General features: G+C 37.4%; 1 protein-coding gene across 2 annotated transcripts in view; it reads left to right on the top strand.

The window, feature by feature from the left end:
- CDK18 (cyclin dependent kinase 18) overlaps positions 1 to 19,604 on the top strand; it is an 80,701-nt gene that overhangs the window by 45,200 nt on the left and 15,897 nt on the right. For both annotated transcript variants that reach the window (XM_034414421.3, XM_034414422.3), the window contains exons 2-3: positions 10,398 to 10,552; positions 19,143 to 19,282. In XM_034414421.3, the coding sequence (XP_034270312.2) occupies positions 10,429 to 10,552; positions 19,143 to 19,282 (264 nt within the window). In that variant the 5' untranslated portion in view covers positions 10,398 to 10,428. The remainder of the gene's footprint in view (positions 1 to 10,397; positions 10,553 to 19,142; positions 19,283 to 19,604) is intronic.

Raw genomic sequence — 19,604 nt, 5'->3', positions numbered from 1 at the left:
ATATATTTCCAGCCATTCAGCAAAAAATATCCGCAAAAGGTACGCCATAGGATAGGACTGTCAAACTTCCAACCCATGGGCTGGATGCATCATGTGCTGGCCACACCCATGCCCAGTTTAGCAAAGGGGGGAAAAGTCCCAATACATCATGTGAAGCCGTCATGACGACATGAGTTTGACACCCCTGACATAGTGGCTCCATTCATCCTACCCCAAGGCTTGGGACAACAGCCAAATCTTCAAAGCCTTCTTAATGTGTGAGCTACACAAATCTCGAAGGGTTTTTTTGGTTTTTTTTTGTTTTTTTTGGTCTAAAGTAGTTTTCACCTATGTTGAATGAAGAAGTAGTCAGAAAAGCCTAAAAATATGCTCCTTTAGATGGTAAAATAAAATATTTTATTCCACTTAATGGTTAATTCATATTGAGGGATGAGAGATATTTTTCTGGAGTCAACTGTTAAGAGAATTACCGTATGTGTTTTAGAACATAGGCTCCCCCTCCCCCTCCCCGATTTCATAACACTTTGTAGTTGTTTCCTGTGCCACTAGCAGTCTTACCACCAGGGCTTTAATCATTTCCCATCTAAAAAATTGCCATATGGTGGAAATAACCATGCAGTACCAGTTTTTGCACAATTGAATTCTAGGGTTTCTAAGAAACGAAGAGCTGTTCAAGTCCTTAGATAGTGGTGTGTTTAATAAAAAAGAGAAATTAGAAAATGCATTTTGGATCCCTTAGCAAATGCCTACATTTTGGAGTACCACAAGAGCTGGAAAAATAGCACACACAAACATACACACACACACACACACACACACACACACAAGCCTACAGCATGTTGGTGACACTGACAGATAATCTTTTAAGCTTTTTCAGTGCAGACATTTTAACCCAAATGTTCTGTTGCCATGGTGAACAATGAATTAGCTCTGGATGCTGAATCTGACCTCAACAATCTGGAATGTGATCTTCATTTGTGCAAATATCCCATCATGGGATCATACTGGAGAACAAATTGCAGCTTTGCCCAACATTTAACCTCCCTTGCGCATCATAATAAGAGTGGGAAGAACTATTGTTAGCATCTAAGAGCACCTCACGTCCTTTAGAAAGTGGAATTAGTCTGATTAAGAAACTTCAGTGGAAGTCTGTTGACTGTTTAAAGGATAAATATCTGTTGAACATAACAAAATTTTACTAACGGTAAAAAGTAAGTCAGTTGTACTTCTGGACTTTCTCTCTGTTGGAGCATGATGAGTATTGGTCAAAACTTTTAAAGCATGAGAAAATGCATGTGTACCAGCATCTTCTGTCTCTGCTCATACTGATGGGAAAGCATGAGGACCCATTTTGTTCACTGCAGTGTAGGTGAGGTCTGAAGGGAAATTTTGTATGCAGACTATCTTCTTATCCAGAAAGAGCCAGTAGAATGCTGGACAAAGTATTCAAAGGTAATTATGGAATAGATGAGGAGAAAGACCAGAAAGAAATATTTTGTATACCGAAGAATCCTTGAAAGAAAAAACTACATACATGTGTCTGAATAGATGATATTGTATTTCCTTCAAAAAGCTATGAGTGCACTTTGAGCATTCCTTGAATATCTTTTTTCCCCTCAGTTTTGGTTGATTTTCAGCTGTGAACCTAATCTCATTAACAAACACCTTGGTTAAGTCCAAACTTAATGGTATCAGCTTTTGCATATTTGCACTTAACATAGATTGGCTTTGAAGACATTCTGGATGCATTCTGGATGCAGTGTGCGCAGGATGCAGTGGCTTTAAACGGTAGGAATTCAGATCACATGCATTTGCCCTGTGTTAGAATAGGTCGAGGAATTGCTGTCCATGGTTGATAGTTGGATGGGATCCATAGTTGATCTCATTAATTCCATTTTTAATGGGAGACTACCAGGAAATCCCAGGGCAGAAATTTGAAGCAACGTTGCTGAAGAAGGCAGTGACAAACCTCTCTATTTAGGTGCTATGAAAACTTTAGGTCAGCAGGTATCAAACTGGACTTCAGAGTTTTACCTTATTACTTTTATTATATTGAGAGTCCTGTTCTAATTGGCAAAAAGGAAGATTCAATATGGGCTCTGGTTTAGCTACAGCTGGTAGGCTCACTCTTCTAGTTTACAAGACAGTGATTTGATCATTAAAAGAAAGGTTTGCTTGGAATAAGAAAATCTACTTTTCTCATAGCTCCTCTGAATTGTTATACTTTTTGAGTTAGTTTATACCCTGCTTGTCAGCTCAACTAGAAACAAGACTTTCTTGGTTTTTAAGGCAAAATTGCAAGGCAGAATACTAAATGCTTGATGCTGAGAGGTAGTTCTGGAATAGGAAAGGGTATGATGTCCTGTGTATTGATACTGTATATATGCAATGAATTTATATAAATAAATTAGTATATGAAAACTTCGAAATTCAGTTTAGCTCATTGCAGAAACTGTTTAAGTGCAGCTTTATATAATTATGCCTATGGGAGAAAGCAGAATATCAGCAAGGGTGATAAATTACACCTACTCCTTAATTAAAATTTGTAACAAGAAAGGTGGCACAATGTGAAATCTATCCATAGCAAGATTATGTAATTTAGAATTTATTTTGAGACTTTCTGATTGGGGGCAGTATACAAATATTGTAAAATAATAAGCATATTACTGACTTCTGGGAGTGAGTTATAACTCACTAGATCCATTATTGGACAGAATACAGAATAGAATACAGAGTAACAATGTTGGAAGGGATCTTGGAGGTCTTTTACTATTACCACCTGCTTGAGCAGGAGACCTTATACCATTCTGGACTGTCCAGAAAACTGTCCACTTTGTTCTTAAAAACCTCCAGTGATGGAGCACCCAAAGTTCAGGAGGAAAGCTATTCCACTGATTGTTTTCACTGCCAGGAAATTTCTCCTTAATTCTAGGTTGGATCTCTGTTTAATAAGCTTCCATATGTTACTTCTTGTTGTGCCCTAAAATGCTTTGGAGAATATGTCAACTCCTTCCTCTCAGGGGCATATTGGAAGATTGGTATCATTAGACTAAACACACCCAGTTCCTGCAACCATTCATCACTGGAAATATCACTGTTGATGCTACCCATTTTTGATTACCATATAAGACAATTGCATGTGGTACAGATTCCTTGATGTTTTGGAAATTCTGCTCAGCTCTTTTTCAGTTATTTAATATCATATCTTCACTCTGAAGTTCATCTGTCCACAAAGCAAACAAGAATAAATTTATAGGTACCAAATTGTTTCTGTTATTAGTTTTTATATTTCAGACTGCTATAAATTCCTCATTTAATGCAGCATATTCTATACAAATAGATCTGGTTTTTATAAGCTGAAAAGGCCATGACAAAACTTTCTACCTGAAAATATGCGAATGGGGAATACAGTATAAGGAATAATTGAATTGGAAATTGCAAGACCCACATAACAATGAAACACCACAGAATTTAAAGAAGGTGCCATATATTCATAGAAATAAAGAAAAAAGGGTGATATACACTCTAAGAAAAGCCTAGCAAAATAGTCTGTTCCCAACAAAACCTGTTTCCATCAATAGTCCCCTAAGGGGTAGTTCTGTCTGTTTGCAGCTGCATCACTGAATGGCCGCAAGAACCAGCAGAAGGGAAGAAGGTAATTACACTGGAAATAAACAGTGCTGTGTGCTCAAGTGCAGTTGTGCTCATTTTAGCAACTGGCCAAATAGAGCTACTCTTTGAAGCCGAGGCCAAGGAGTTTTTAGCATTGTTATGTCCTGGAAACAGTCTGCAGGCTGTTGAATGGTATGTTTGTGTACTGTAAATTTCAAACACAGGTTGGATGGTCCTCAGTCAGAAATGCTGAAGTGGATCTTGCAATGAGCAGAGAGCTGCTATTCCTATTTCCTATTGTATGATATATGGTGGGGAGATTTCCTACTGTATTTATTTATTTTTATTATTCATATTTCTATGCCGCCCACTCTCCGAGGACTCTGGGCGGCTTACACCAAAGACAGTATACTAAATAGCATATTGTCCCCAACAATCTGGGTCCTCATTTTACCCACCTCGGAAGGATGGAAGGCTGAGTCAACCTTGAGCCGGTGAGATTTCATCCGCTGATCTGCTGAACTAGCAGTCAGCTGAAGTAGCTGCAGTACTGCACTCTAACCACTGCGCCACCTCGGCTCTTATGATATATGGTGGAGAGTATTAGATTGAAGAAGTAGGTATTAGGTAAAATCATCTTTAGCCCTGAAAACCCACTGGTGACCAAGTGAGCAGTCACTCTCCTTTGCCCAATTTAACTCACAGGGCTGTTGTACTGATGTTAAATTGAAAGGAAAATCTTTTGTAAGCTGACTTGTAAGCTCCTCAAGGAAAGTTGAATACATACTTTAACAAACCAGTAAAGCACATGGTCCACATGTACACACAAATATACATAAAATAAAAAGAAAGAGAACATCTCATAAAACCCACAAAGGCAAAAAAAAGATCACCCTGAGGATTGTTAGCTCAGGACAGAATTGGAACGGCTCCATAGACAACACATTCAACAAATCTGTTCTGGACAAGTGGCCTTATTATTAAACCACAGCCAGGGCAGCTTATCATTTTTTCCATCAAAGGCCAGATGACATTTCTTACGCTGTGAAGACTTCAAAAGCTCATGCTTGGTAAAATTTGCAGAATAATGGTGGATGTATTTTAATCAAAGGCTACATATGTTACAGTCATAGAAGTAAAAGCATCAATGCTACACCAGTGCAACAAAATATGATAACATGGATTGCTTGTTATATGATGTCAGATCTAACACAACTTTTGGGGATGATGGGAGTTGGAGTAAAAAAATAATTCCTGATACTGAAAGCTGGTTTAGTATATCCAGTTAGAAAATTGAGGACTTGCAGGCAAATAGGGGTGATCCAAGTCAGTAAGGGCATATGGATTACTCTCCAGTCATCCTGGTCTCTCAAGCTTTGGGGGAAATGAGCTGTTTACTTTTTTTCAGTATTGTAATTCTTTACTTACAAGCAAAGTTCTAGGAATCTTATCTATCACACATGCCAGGGTTAAAGGAAGGTTGCCAGGTAAAGCTACCCTTCCCAGGTAAAGAAAGAACTGAAGTTCTGTGTGGTTTGTATGTGTGCACCCGAATAATAAACCATCATACTACATGATACTGTAGCTTTCCTGCAATCAGGCTAGAGAAAGCTTATTGTCAGTTTTTAACAAATGTCCTAAAACATTCAATCGTTAAGAGTTAATCTGTGTATTAAGATAGGCAATAGACTCCACCCCATCCCCAATAGTGGTCAGTAGACTTCATTTATTATCTTTAAAAACTGTTGTGCTTCTTAAAATAAACAATGAAATTAAATGGAACACAGGTTTCTATGAAGAAGCTCCCAGCATTGCCTTTTTTTGCCATGTCCTTGAGTGTACTTGAGAGTGTCAAGAGCTAAGAGGGTGTTGGCTGACCAAATCCATCATGGAAGATGTTATCTGAAGGCTGATCTCCCATAGGAATTCTTTTGTGAATGAATTGCTCACAAGGTCTCAGGTTGGAATTGTGTCCATGGTCCAAAAATATTGCACACCCTGGTCTGAGTGCTCTTAGTTTCATAACACATTCTCCCAACAGATCCTTGATCTTTTTCTCTTCTTGATTGTGCTGTTGTTCTTCTGTTAATCTACTTGCCATTTCCACTAAGCAGTTTTAATGTGTTTGTCATTTTAAAGTCTATCAAAATAAACTTAGATGCAGGTTACATAAACAGTAAGAATATAATAAGAACCTTCCTGGATCTGATCAAAGGTCCAGCATCCTGTTTTTCAAAGTAATTGGAAAGACTGCAAGGACCATTTGAAGATATTTTTTCTCTTCTACTAGTGCCCTGCTGTACAAAGTATTTAGCAACATATGTCTTATAAACTTGTAACACTCCTAAAGCCTTACATTAACATGGTTTTACTTCATTGATATATTTAACTCTCTTTTAAATCCATTGAAGTTACTTGGCAGCAAATTCCGTAAGTTTATTATGTGTTATTCAAAAAAAAAAAGCTACTTTCTTTTCTGGGTCTTAAAAATTTTGCCAGTTTCATTGGGGAAATCACTGGCTGTCTTCCTAATTAAAGGTATTTATAGACATTTTTTGTTTTGTGTTTATATTTTTAGAAGTGTATTGCTCAGTTTTATTAGTTTTTGTTGTTTGTTATATTATTGCTTTACCTTAGTATTGCCAGAATTTGTTGTCTTGAGAATAAGAGCTTCACATTTGAAATGAATCTTTGCTTTTTATAGCTTTTCTGATTCTGCTAATTAACCATGCTGGCATCTGTTGGACTTCGTCATATATTTTCTAACTTAGAATGTATTTTCTAGCTGAGCGCTTGTTAGTATGGTCTTGGTTACCTTAAAATGCCTTGAAAAAAATTGAACCTTTTGACCCTTTCCCTTTAACTAGTTCCCCCATGCCTTGGAAATTTAATATGAAATTAAATGTGTCTGCAGTTGAGAGCTTTTCCTCTTAATATGCATCCAACAGTCTAACATTGCTTGCATTCCCGGTCAGGTGCAGGGTACCACCTCAATTGTCATCTGTCACCTCCTCCTTTTTAGTTCCCATGACTACCTATTCTATGGCCCAGCCTTTTATTATAGTTTGCGACACAACTCAAACATTCACTTACCCAGCCATCATAAGGTTAATTGATGCTCTATTCATCTATATGATTTTTTTTTCCTGACATAGTTCAGCTTGCAGAAGAAACCACAAGAAAACATTGGTATATTATTGTTATTCAAATATTTCAGCACTTTAGCTCACTATTTCAGCAGATCAGCATTTGTAATTAAGATGTCTATGTAGACAATGTGTGAAAGACAACTCTCTGTTAACAATATCCACTCCCAGTCCAGATTTCAGAAGGGATAGTAAGGACACACAAAGCTTTAGCATCTGAACTGCAGCTGGAACAAATAACATATACACAGTTTTTAAATGTGCATCTAAGCCACCACATGAAAATATCCCTCACCTAGGTATTGGGTTTGTGCGCCTTTTTTCCTTATGACAGGTTGGGTGAAGTAAGACTTTTGTTTTCACTGAAGAAAAATGTAATTCCTGCATAATAAAATGTAAGGATAGAGAGAAAGTGGTTTGAGCAATAGTGCTGAGACTGCAAAAGATTGCAGAAAACCTTTCTTAAATGCAGTTGCCCTTATTAACACCTGAAACATTCCTTTTGTGAAACAAAAGTTAATTAACAGAAACACAAAATACACATTTATGGTTGCTATTAAGTCTAATAATATTTCTTCACTGAACGATTGGGTGGGTTTTGTTGTTTTGTTTTGTTTTTTGCCATTTTCTACTCGCAGTTAGTTATTTCTCAGCTGAAACAAAACAAAACTGCCCAGATAATACACTTTGGGGGTGTATTTATCCCTGCATACCCATGGATCCAGTTCTAGATTTCTGTAATCCTTTTAGCCAAGTACTGTACTGTTGTTTTTAGGGTGACTTTCTTCAGAAAAGGCCCAGAAAATTGGTTTGTTGGGAATCCAGGTAATTTGAATAAAAATGAGCAAATTTATTTATTTATTTATTTGGCTTTACATAGCTAAAAGAAAAAGATAATGCCTCTTAATATTTCTTAAACTTCCATAGGCTACAAAATTAGTCCCAAACAATCTTTATGTGCATAATAAAAGTGCTGAACTTTTTATCATTTATTAATTTCTTCTAAAATTTATTTACCTAAAGCTAGATTATAAATCCAAATAAAGTTATAGGACAGCTATTTGATGTTGTAACTACCTGTATTCAAAAATGTTCTCTGTGCAAATTTGGATTAGAGTAAATGGGCAAGACTGGTGAAGAGAGTAAGCTCTAGTTATCTTTGTTACATTAAAACTAGAACTAGTTCTAGTGTGTTAAGTTTTAGCAGTGTCTTATCTTAGAGAATTTATTTAGCTTACATACTGTGGGTAGAATTCAAGAATCTTTGACTCTTTGAGAATGTGATCTATTAATGGCAGTATGTCTGCTTTGCATGCAAAAAAATTCTACTTTCATTCTCTTCCATCTTCAGATAGTGATAAAAACCCTGACAATACTGACAAAACTGGGTTAGATGAATCAGAATAAAGCAGAATAAATTCCAAATCCTGAATATAATGTGTTTATTCTTCTATGTGGGAAAGACTTTTTACCAGTGGATTTACTAATAACCTTATTAACTTTGAGTTAAATGAAAAATTGATAAGATGGGTTTTGAAAAACCAAGCAGAGAAAGAAGAAGGACGCAACATTCAACACTACACTTGCCCATTTACTCTAATCCAAATTTGCACAGAGAACATTTTTGAATACAGATAGTTACAACATCAAATAGCTGTCCTATAACTTTATTTGGATTTATAATCTAGCTTTAGGTAAATAAATTTTAGAAGAAATTAATTTATTTCTTCTTTAAATAAATTTAAAATTTATTTAAACTATAAAGCAGGTGGAGCACTTAGTCTTTCCTGAAAAGCTGGAAGATACTTTGCAAACCTACCTCCCCCCTTGTCTTTAAGATACCGAAAATAATTGGAAACAGCAATTTCAATATGTTGACTCTGTCTTGTCAGAATTTGTATACAAAGCATAGTATAGCATAGCATAGTATAGTATAGTAAAGTATTGCTTCATTTAAACTAATCATCATTAATGTTTGAAAATGTTGCCAATTCAATTTGCAAAGTAGTTTCCTGTAAACCAAGATTCAAGAAAAGTTTATTTATGAATTTTGATCCATTCAGTACTTCTATTCAACAAGTAATTATTCCTGAATAAAGAGGGGCTATTACATTGAAAGAATTGGGGATGGGCAAGGAATTACTGAAAATCTTTAAATGTACTGGCTCCCAATATGCTTTGAGATATAATTAAAGATGCCGGTTATTGCTTACAAAGCCCGTCATGGCCCAGGACTGTAATATTTACAGGACTGCCTGACTATTTCTGCTCATTCCACATGGTCTCACGGGATGGGCATATTCCGGGCTCAATCTTGCAGCAATGTTATCTGATGGGACCTGGGAGACAAGCCTTTTCTGATGCAGTGCCTGCCCTTTCAAACACTTTCCCCCCTGAGACTTGGATAGCCCTGACCCTGTTAGCCTTCAGGAAAGCTTTACAAAATCAACTTTTCCCAGGGCATTGGCCCAGGATAATAGATGAGCCCAATTTCTGAGAAACGGAATGTATGATTGGTGATCCCCATCTCTATGTGGTTGTAATGTTGGCTTTTGTGTTATAGTTTTTATTTGCAATATTCTTTGGGGGGCTTTATTTCATGCATGCTGCCCAGAGTCATGATTATGTGAGTTGGGCAGCTATATACATCTTCTAAGTAAATAAGTAAATCAAAGGTCACAAAGAGTTCATGTTTCTAATAAAAATGCATAGACAGTCCTACTACATGTTGCTTTGGTGGATCTTTCTAAAAGTGGCTTTTCACACTTACTGTAGCCTCTACCAAATACCAAAAATGACTGATATATTTCTCCAGACATTGATGAACTACACCAGCAGATTCCATTAGGACTTATCAATGTATTTAAGGAAAATAATGATTATAATTTTTAAAAATGTATTCCAATGGTACTTTTTCCCCCTATTTAAATAAGTCATAGTCCTTATTTAAAAAAATATTACTTAAGGTTTAAGAAAACTCTGGTGTAAAGCATAAGCTCATCTTTTTTCAATGATCAGACTAAATTCTGGGTATATACTACCTGTCAACCCTGAATCCATTTTGGAGCATCTTAAGGGCTGCCACAGCAAAACTGGTTGGAGCTGTGGGAATGGGAGGGGGGAGTCCCCAGATAACTGGGGACTTGTAGCCAAAATAAAATTCTTTCTCCTGGGAACCAAGGACATTCTCACCAGGTGCTGTGGAGGCATGGACTGAAACCAACTGGAGTTGGGACTGACCTGGTTGGACCATGTGATGGACATGGGGACTGGGGGAAAGAACTTTGATTTTTAATTTGGGTGGGGAAAACCTTGGGACCTTCAGAGTCAGGTTTTCACCAGATGTGCCAATATGACATGCCTAATAAATTTGGAATTTATTGGCACCTTGGCCTCAGAGTTTTGATTGCACTGGGTCTGTTACTTGGAACTCTGACAACTACCATTATGTCTGCTTCGACACAGTAAACTGAATCCATCTTTTCATGTATGAATCCCTGCTGATTGAAATGCAAGAGGGAATTATTCCATTTGCTGTGAGTGTGGTTTCAGTGGAAATCAGAATTTCATTTTCTGTATCCCTGGTTGCAGTTCTGTGAATAAACTGAGAGCCATCGTTTTGCTTTTCTTTCCTATCAGATCCTGCTGTTGACTTGCTCTACGGAATAAAATGAACAAGATGAAAACGTTCAAGCGCCGCTTTTCCCTTTCAGTTCCCAGGACAGAGACTATTGAGGAATCCCTGGCAGAATTTACAGAGCAGTTCAATCAACTCAACAACAGGAAAAATGAAGGTAACAAGTTGAGAATGAAATGTTAAGTGAGTAATCTAGGGTATCTAAAGCCATTTCAAAAACGAAACAGCTGAAGTCCTCAGATTACAGAGATCCGTCTCATGGGAGCAGGGCCTTGTTGTTAACCATCACAATCTATGAAGTGCAAGATATTTCAAATTCAAAACATCTTGAGCTTGAAATAGCCATTTTGAGCGTTCAGAAAATATTGCTTCAGTGCTGGAAAGAAAGCATTCTGTTCTCAGGTAATTTCAAATTGAATGTTTTAGCCATAAGAAACAACCTTGAAGTGGTCTCAACAACAACACAGTTGCTGGGAGTTTTGTTTTGAGTTGGAACCAAACATTTAGGCTTTTTCAACTGGCCAATTATTTCAGATATAACTGTTTGTTCCAGTTTGGAAACACGGCACATTTCCTGTTTCGTGCATACCTCCCTATTCTGAGGTAGTGAACCAGGATACCATGGCTTACTTGATTATTTGAAAACACATTTCTGTGCCATCTTGTGGCCCTGCAAGACAGTTCACAAAACGAAATACCACACAACTAATTTAAAAAGTAACAAAGTTAAATTAGAAAGTTAAAGATCAGTTTTTTAAAAAAGGGGGGGGGACATTATGGAATAATCTCTCCAAGTAGTTTCCATTCATTGAGCCTCTGGTGGATGTCCCTGGGAAGCACCTCAAATGTAAGATAAAGTTCAAGGTATAGCTGAGAAGTCTACAATAGTTCTCTCCCATTTTGTTTATATAAATTTATTTGTATAAATTCATGAATTATATTTGAATGTGAGAGTAGAAGAAATGCATTGTTCAAAGCTATTCAGTGCCTACTGAATATTGTAATATTGCAAAAAGCAAACTGCAGTCAAGATCTAATATGACAAGTTTTGTGATTGTTGAGAGGACAATCTTGTACCTTTTTCAAGTTTTGTGTTAAATATTTATTAATTGAATATATATGCTTGGTTATATTTAGACGTTTCAGTTTTGTAAACCTTTAAATTCATTCTTCCATTGAAATCTAATCTTCCTATTAAGCATTGGTTGGTTGGTTAGTTGATTGATTATGTGCCCTCAATTCGGTGTCAACTCTTAGTGTCCACCTAGCTAGATTTTCTCCAGGAGGATCTATCCCCAACATTACTCCTTCAGATCTTTCAGTCATACATCCCTTTCAACTATGATGGAGGCAATTAACCTTGCTGTTCATTGTTCTTCTCTTTCTTTCCATATTTCTCAGCATGATAGACTTCTCCAGAAAATTAAGCTTTCATATAATATCTCCAAAGTATGATCATTTGTATGTTAAATAAGAGCTCTGGATTAATTATTCAATAAACCATTTGTTTGTTTTGTTAGCTGTATTCTTCTGGTATCCACAGGAGAAAATTGCCTTAAATGTTACCTCTCTGTTATTCACTTTTGTGCCAGCAGCACCTATTAATAAACTAAAAAAAAAGGAATTTTGTACAAATAATTATCACTAAGCTTCTATAATAATGCAATGTTACAGAAAAATTCCTTCAGACTCTGTACAAAAAAATGTAATACAAAATTGTTTGTCTGCCAGCCAGTAATTGAATGATATGTTGCTTTTAATTTTATATTATTTTTATTCTAGTGTTGATGTTTTGTAAGTGTCCCTTGGATTGTTTTGAAGAATGGGGTATAGACAGTATGTTTAAACAAACAGTTACATGTACCTATTTTTTTTCTTCTGCATATGAACTCATTGCTGTAGCAAAATAAGGACCGGATATGTTTTTTCAATTAATTACTCCTATTTATAACTAGACTTTAACCAACGTTATCAGTCTGAAAAATCATATCAGACCTAAACTTTGCTTTGCTTTATTCTACTCTTTCAGATAATCTCATTTGACTAAGATAATGTGCACAGGAAAAGCCTAGAACATACAAAAGGAAAATCAAATAATTTTCTGACTGGGCACAAGGAGTTCCAGGCAGTGTCACCTTGGATTTGGCACAGCCTGCTGGTGTAAAGCTGGTGTTATGGGGTTGTGTTTCTTTTTTTCAGAATTGCCAACCATTTATGAAAGTGTGCCTTCAATTCTTCCTTTGAATGGACCTTCTGCTGCCTTAATCCCATATGGAAAAGCTATTTGTCATCTGGTTCCTTGTGATTCACATTCAGTTAGAGAACTTTGAGATCCATAAAACAAAGCTTCATGACTGTGTAGATATCATTCTCTTCTCTATAAAATCTCAGTATCAACTTGGACAAGTTGTGGAGATTGTTTAGGCCTCTGTTTGTTTTTGTCCCCCCTCTCTATGTTCTCTACAGATGAAGGAATATATTGCTGTCAGTTCAAATTTTGTCATTGATAAAGTTATTGGAGAACAAGCATTATTCCTCCTCCTCTTCTCCTCTTCCTCTCCTTCTCCTTCTTCCTCCTCCTCCTCCTAGCATATTTCCACAAGTGCGGGGTCTGCTTTTCTGAGTACAAGTAGAAATAGGTATAAAATTGAATAGGCCATACTTAAAGGATATTTTTGTGGAGCTTGGTCTTTAGAATTGAGCAGAAATGTTAATGCTTAACCAAGTAATTAAGACTTCTGATTCAAGCAAAGCAAGGAGATTCTGGCCTAGTTCCCCAGGAGATCAAAGCTTGTTTTTTGCAGAGGCAGTAAATATATTGATAAAAGAGGGAGGTTCATCAAAGGCAGAGGAATGTTTGTGATTTCCCTTTTCATTTACTTTGATACCTTATGCGCCCTCATTATACGCTGAGTCATAGGCCTTCTGTGGTTCACATTAAAAGTGAAACAGAATTGAACAGGTCTCTGCAATGTTCTCCCAGCGGCTGCCTTCAAGTCCACTTAATCCTTTGGCCAAAACGGTTAAGACATAAATACCTCCCATGTTTGTTACATCATCTATGCCTTTTAGCAGAAGATAATGTTGTTTCTCTTATTCGCTCCTCTCTCTTGTCTATTCTGATAGCCCTCCCTTGTCGACTGCCTCATTCACAAACTGTTTAAAGTAGAGCTAAAAAAATAGGTTTACAGCTGATCCTCAGGCTTGTGACTGTCGCAACATCCCTACAGTCACATGATTGCCATTTGGGAGTGTTGCAGCTGGCATGCATTTATGACATTCACTGAGTCTGGTCACATGATTACCTTTTGCAAACTTCACTGCCAGGTTCTGGACAAGGAGTCCATGGAGAAGCTGGTGGTGAAACTGTAAGTTGCAGTCATGTGATGTCTCGCTTTCTCTCTCTCTCTCTCTCTTTTAAATAATTTTATTCAAGTTTCCAGATGCAAAGATAAAATACTAATACAAACTAAGAAAAATATTAAAAATAAAGAAAAGGAGAAGTGCAAAGAGATGGGAAAAAATTGCAGACATTAAATAAAGCCTACCTGTACTATTTCCTAAGACAGCTAGCGCAGTTATGGCTAACCTTTTCCAGACCAAGTACCCAAAGTGCATGCATGCGTGCGCAAATGTGCATCTGCACGCTTGAACCCCCAAAATGCAATGCACGTGCAACCCCCATGCACACACTCCATACATGTGCCCCACCCCCTGTGTGTGCACGCATGCCCCACACATGCCCCAGCCCCCCCCCACATGCACGACAGAGACCCAAAGACGAGCTGACTGGCGGGAGGCACATGCACATGTGCAGCAGAGCTGAACTGGGGTAACATCTCTCATGCGCATATATATATATATATATATTATTTATATATATTATTTTCAGGAAACCTAGATCAACTGGATTTTTTCCCTTTGTTTTTGCATACTAGTAGAAACTGTGTGCCACACATCTGATGCTGGTATTAAACCTTTTCACTGCTCTGCCTGCTCCTCATACATCCATGGAATCTAGAAACTTATCAGTTTAGATGTCTGAAAGCCTCCCCAAATTTGTAATTCTAAATGTAGATTATATATTTTATATATATATTATAAATGCAGATTATATATTTTCTGTACGTTGTTCTTACATTGAACATTTCAGGAATGGTTTTGCTTCAAATGGATGGAGGCAAACCAACATTTGAGAACTACAGCTACTTTTAAGTTAGTTTGCAGATTTTTAGTCCCGTGAGATGAGTTAATCAAGGCAGACTATTGTTTTAAGCTGTGCAATAGTTGCAGATTTATCAGAATTTGGACAACTCTCCTGGTAGAGAAAGTCATGCTTGCCATGGGAGGTAACTCTCAGCTGGTGGAATTGTAAGCCGCAAGCCAAGCCTAGGAGGAGGGCATGTTTTAGACAAATTAAACATTGTATTTTTGTTTGCTCAGAAATCCACATGCTGATATTTGGCCTTTTCGTACTATGTCTTACATTTCTGTGATAAATAAAGCAGCCAGAGCCAGAGGCAGCTGTAGGAATTGGAAGGGGGGATGGAGAGAAAGAAACTTTATTTGGAGCTGTGTTCAAATGTGTTTTTTTGATCCAGCAGTTCTTCCCTCCTCTCATTTAATTTGTTGACTTTATGATGCACCTCTTAAACTAATATTGTATTGTTGGTGCATAGACAGCATTGTTCTGCTGCCCATCCTAGGTAACTTCTAGGGAAACAAGGCTAATAAATAAATAAATTTTATAAGTTGATATCCTTCAAAGAAATCAATGTAACTGGAGTCCTCTTTTCATAAAATATTCAGAGAAAAATGGATGTGACAGCACTTTGCTTTACTAAAACAAATGGCAATGAAAAAAATCAAACAGAATCATTAGATAGACGAAAAATGTAAAAGTATGATTGGGTGCATTCATCACATTAAAAACTATAATTAACAATATAACAGAATGACAGAGTTGGAAGAGACTTGGAGGTCTTCTATTTCCTGCTCAGGCAGGAAGCCCTATACCATTTCAGACAAAGAAGAACATTCCAAGAAGACTTGGAAGGTCAACTCTTACATTAGTGTTAAAATCACACTGTCAACAGTTGTAGCTAAGAAGTCTTGATAGGCCAACCTTCAGTAGCTACTCAAAATGGTTTCTAGTACTGTACCATAATCTACATTTTGTGCACTTATTTCATCTTCATGACTCTCAGTGGAAGAAGTGAAGAGAGAACAAAGAATACAATTCTGAACTTTATCCCCCCATTCCTTAAATGAATCAGATAATTATGCATTAAACCATCCAAAGACTTGCATAAAGAGCCAGAATTTTTTTAAAAAAATGTTCAATCCTGAGCATCTCCAGGTAGGACTCAAAAATATTTCTGTTACAAAATTCTGGAAAGTATCTGCCAGTATGTTTTAAGAACAATTGACCAATGCTTTGATATTTCTTAGAAATGGTCTAGAATTTAAAACCCTGGATCACAAGGACGTACGTAGAAATACGGTACTGCAGTTTGGAAAACTAGTACAAGTAGTGCATATTTTTGTCACTGATGATATTTCTTGACCTTAGCCTACCTCACAGGGCTGCTGTCATGGAAATAAAATGAAGGGAGATCCACATGTAAACTCTTGAAATCTTGAAGGATTCTAACAAATTTCTTTGTAATTCTAACAAAGAAACAAGCACAAAGTATAGGCCATCACAGGGGTAAAATCTGAACCCGTTTGCTGGCTGTGCATGCATGCTGCGTGCCAAGTTTGCGCTGCGCATGCACAGCTCACATCAAATGTGCACTGTGCACGCATGCACAGTACGCACCAAAAGGAGGCTTGGGAAGGTAAGTAGAACAGCGAGGGGGGAATCAGCTATGCCGCACGATCGTTGGAACCTCTTTTTTTACTTTTTTAAAGCATTTTTTTTACTACCGATTTGGCAAACCAGTAGCATATTTTACTACCGGTTCAGGGCGAACCGGCCCAAACCGGTAGCATTTCACCCCTGGGCCACCATGCTGTTCTTCCATCTTTGTGAAAAAAACAGGAGTTACAGATGTATATTTTATGCAGCTGAGACCTTTACCAGCCCTCCTTCGGTTCAGTTCGCTCTACTAATACTTTTTAGTTGCCTGTTGTTTTAATCAGTGTTTACATTTGTTCTAAAATACTTTTTCACCTGCACTAAAATTATTAAGATAGATTTGTCCAATCAAATTATATACTGGATTAAGTAAAAACATTTCACACAAAGCATAAAAATATAAAAAGCACTGTGCTGGATTAGACTAAAGAACTGTTTGTCTGCTAGGTTGGCATCCATTCATTCACTCAATTTAATGGCCACCCAGCTGCGTAAAAGTCTGGGTGGCTTATTTGATTACAATTTTAACCTGTGTTTGAGATCTTTCTTTAAAAGTATCTACAAAAATTGGGGTGCTTTTGTTTTCTGTTCATTTTCCCACCATTAATAGCATTAAAGAGTTTATATAATACGTTACCAAGATAAAAAGGGATCTAGAAACCAAAATATATGAGGAAAAGTTAAAAGATCAGAATGTACAGAAGAGATGGCTGATGGGAGATGTGATTACAATCTTTTAATATCTGAAGGCTTGTCACATTGAAAAGAGAATGGCTATATTCTGTATTGTGCAAGAGAGCAGAACCAGAATCAATGGTTTTAATCAGGCATGTCCAAACTTGGCAACTTTAATACTTGTAGACTTCAAATTCCAGAATTCTGGAAGTTGAAGTTCACAAATCTTACAGTTGCCAAATTTGGAGATCCTTGGTTTATACTAAAAGGAAGTAAATTCAGGCTAGAAACCAGGAAGAATATCCTTAGTTCTTAAGAAGCTGGATAAACATCTATCAAAGATGCTTTAGTAGTAGTTCCTGCACCCAAACTGTGTATACCTGCATCAGTGGTGGGTTGCCCCCAGTTCGGAGTGGTTCTCAAGAACCGGTAGTAAAACCAGCAGGAGACCCCGCCCACTGCCCCAGATGTCATCATCAGTGATCTGCACATGCTATCGCTTTGCGAACTGGTGGTAAAGGTAAGTAGAACCCACTCCTGACCTGCATCTATCTTTTCTGTCTCCTGTAAAAGAATCTGATATTACCTTGTAGAAGGGCTTGGAAAAGCAACTGGTACAGCACTGTTAGGAGAGTTATAATAATGAAACATTCTGTTAGTTGCATGCTTTTCATAGAAATGCCTCTGCCAATTCTGAAAATGTTTTTAATGAAGCGCTTCACAAAAATAGTGAAGTGTTTTGCTGAACTCCCCTCTGGGTCTCCCTTCTCCTAACAACAGTCATCAAATTGTGAACCATGAAGAAGTAGTTACACATGGAAGGCTCCTTTCTTTCAGATCTCATTTTCCATTTGTGGCTCAACAACACTTCAGAACTACTTTCTCAAGAGATCACTTATATTTCTTAGAGACGCTTCATTTTTTTTTCTCAATAGCATAACAAGTTATCAAGTGGAGAGGTAGATATGGGACCAGTGCATACACTTGAAAAGCTATTTGGAAAAAAAATAATCTTTGAACCTCTCACAAATATAAGGGAATAGTCATTCGAGTCTCTGTGACTTTAAAGCAGAAGTCTGAAAAGGGGGCTGTTTTAATGACAAGCAGAAAAGTCACTGAAGTATGCACAGCTAATATTTAATTTAATCCCCTACATTCTAACTACTTACATGACATGACAATGATCCTATTTGGCTCAGGTCCTCAGCTAGAACTGAGGAGTTTGGTTATTGGATGGATGTCTCAGCAGCTTGGAAATTGCTACATTAATTTACAGGTGGCTGTTTCCATCTTGTCCTGGAGAAAAGACGGGGATTCAGTGTGGCATGATCTATGTCTGTCCTCTACATCAGGGGTGTCAAACTCACGTCATCACAGCATCAAGTGATGAATTGGGACGTTTCCCCCCTTTGCTAAACCGGGCATGGGTGTGGCTAACGCATGACGCATCCGACCCATGGCATGGGAGTTTGACAGCCCTGCTCTACATCATGGACCTTAGTCAGACAATTTTATTGTGTTTCACATGGGATCTCTGATATCTGGTTGTCCAACACCCCCTCTTAATACTGAGATGGGGATATGAATGTATTTTTTCCTTGTACATAATCCCCACAGTTAAAGCAGTTCCAAACTACCTGAAACCCTGAAAGCATTTGTATAGCATATGATACACAGACTACTAAGAAAATCTGAAAAGTGCATACTCAATCATCAGACCCTGATGAAATATATTTAGCTCATGATGTATACCAACATTGCAACATAACACAAGAAACCTGCATATATGGAACACAATGTGAATCTGTGAAATTCCTTGAACTCTGGTGAAAGCACTGAAGTATTTCAGTCAGAAAAGGGGATCTTCACTTCCAAAATGACAGTTAAATATGCTAAGTGTATGTATACATGTGTGCATACAGACATGTGCACATATGTCAACATCAGATTGAGATAGAGGTCTGCAAATGCAGAACATTTTGGATAATGTTTAATTAATGTTTAATGTTTGGCCTCTAAGGGCTTTTACACAAAGTTGGGGGGATTTGTTTGTTTGTCTCTCCTTCTTTATGATATATACTTTACCAGCTGATTTAAATTTTTAAACTTGCTCTGGTTTGCTTTGTATTTATCTCAGCCACACACTGTCCCTGGCATTGCCAGTCTCTATAGTCACCTAGTAAATTGCTATTTATTCTTCCTTTCTGATCAGATATGGCACAAGGACATTTACATCTGGGTCACCTGAATAAGGATATCCGAATGCAGCCCAGTTCTGCCTCACCTTCGGAAGGTCGGTCCCCAACTTCTGTGTACTACCGAAATGGCAACCAGCGCCGCTTTTCTATGGAGGTAACCTGCAAACTAATAGACAAGCTTTGCCCAGTGGCAGAAATGATGCTGATGGAGTTCTGGGAGATGCCTCCTCCTCCCTTTAAACATAGCAAGATAAATTTGAAAGCTTGACACCGAAGTGAGCTGACCTCAAATATCAGTGGCCTGTCTGGTTTTCCCTTAACATGTGGTGTATTTTGTTATATAATAATTGTGTATATGTTCATGTCTAGAAGCTGCTCCCACAACAGCTAATGGTAGATTTGTATCATTTCGTAGTTAGATCCCACTATCCAGTTTGGAAGATCTTGTCATATGTGGTGTGTTATTTTTCTTCTCA

Source organism: Pantherophis guttatus, chromosome 3, assembly GCF_059756535.1.
Source record: "Pantherophis guttatus breed Tessera chromosome 3, ASM5975653v1, whole genome shotgun sequence".
In the NCBI taxonomy this organism is placed as follows: Eukaryota; Metazoa; Chordata; class Lepidosauria; order Squamata; family Colubridae; genus Pantherophis; species Pantherophis guttatus.
This window is presented reverse-complemented; position numbering and strand designations above follow the sequence as displayed.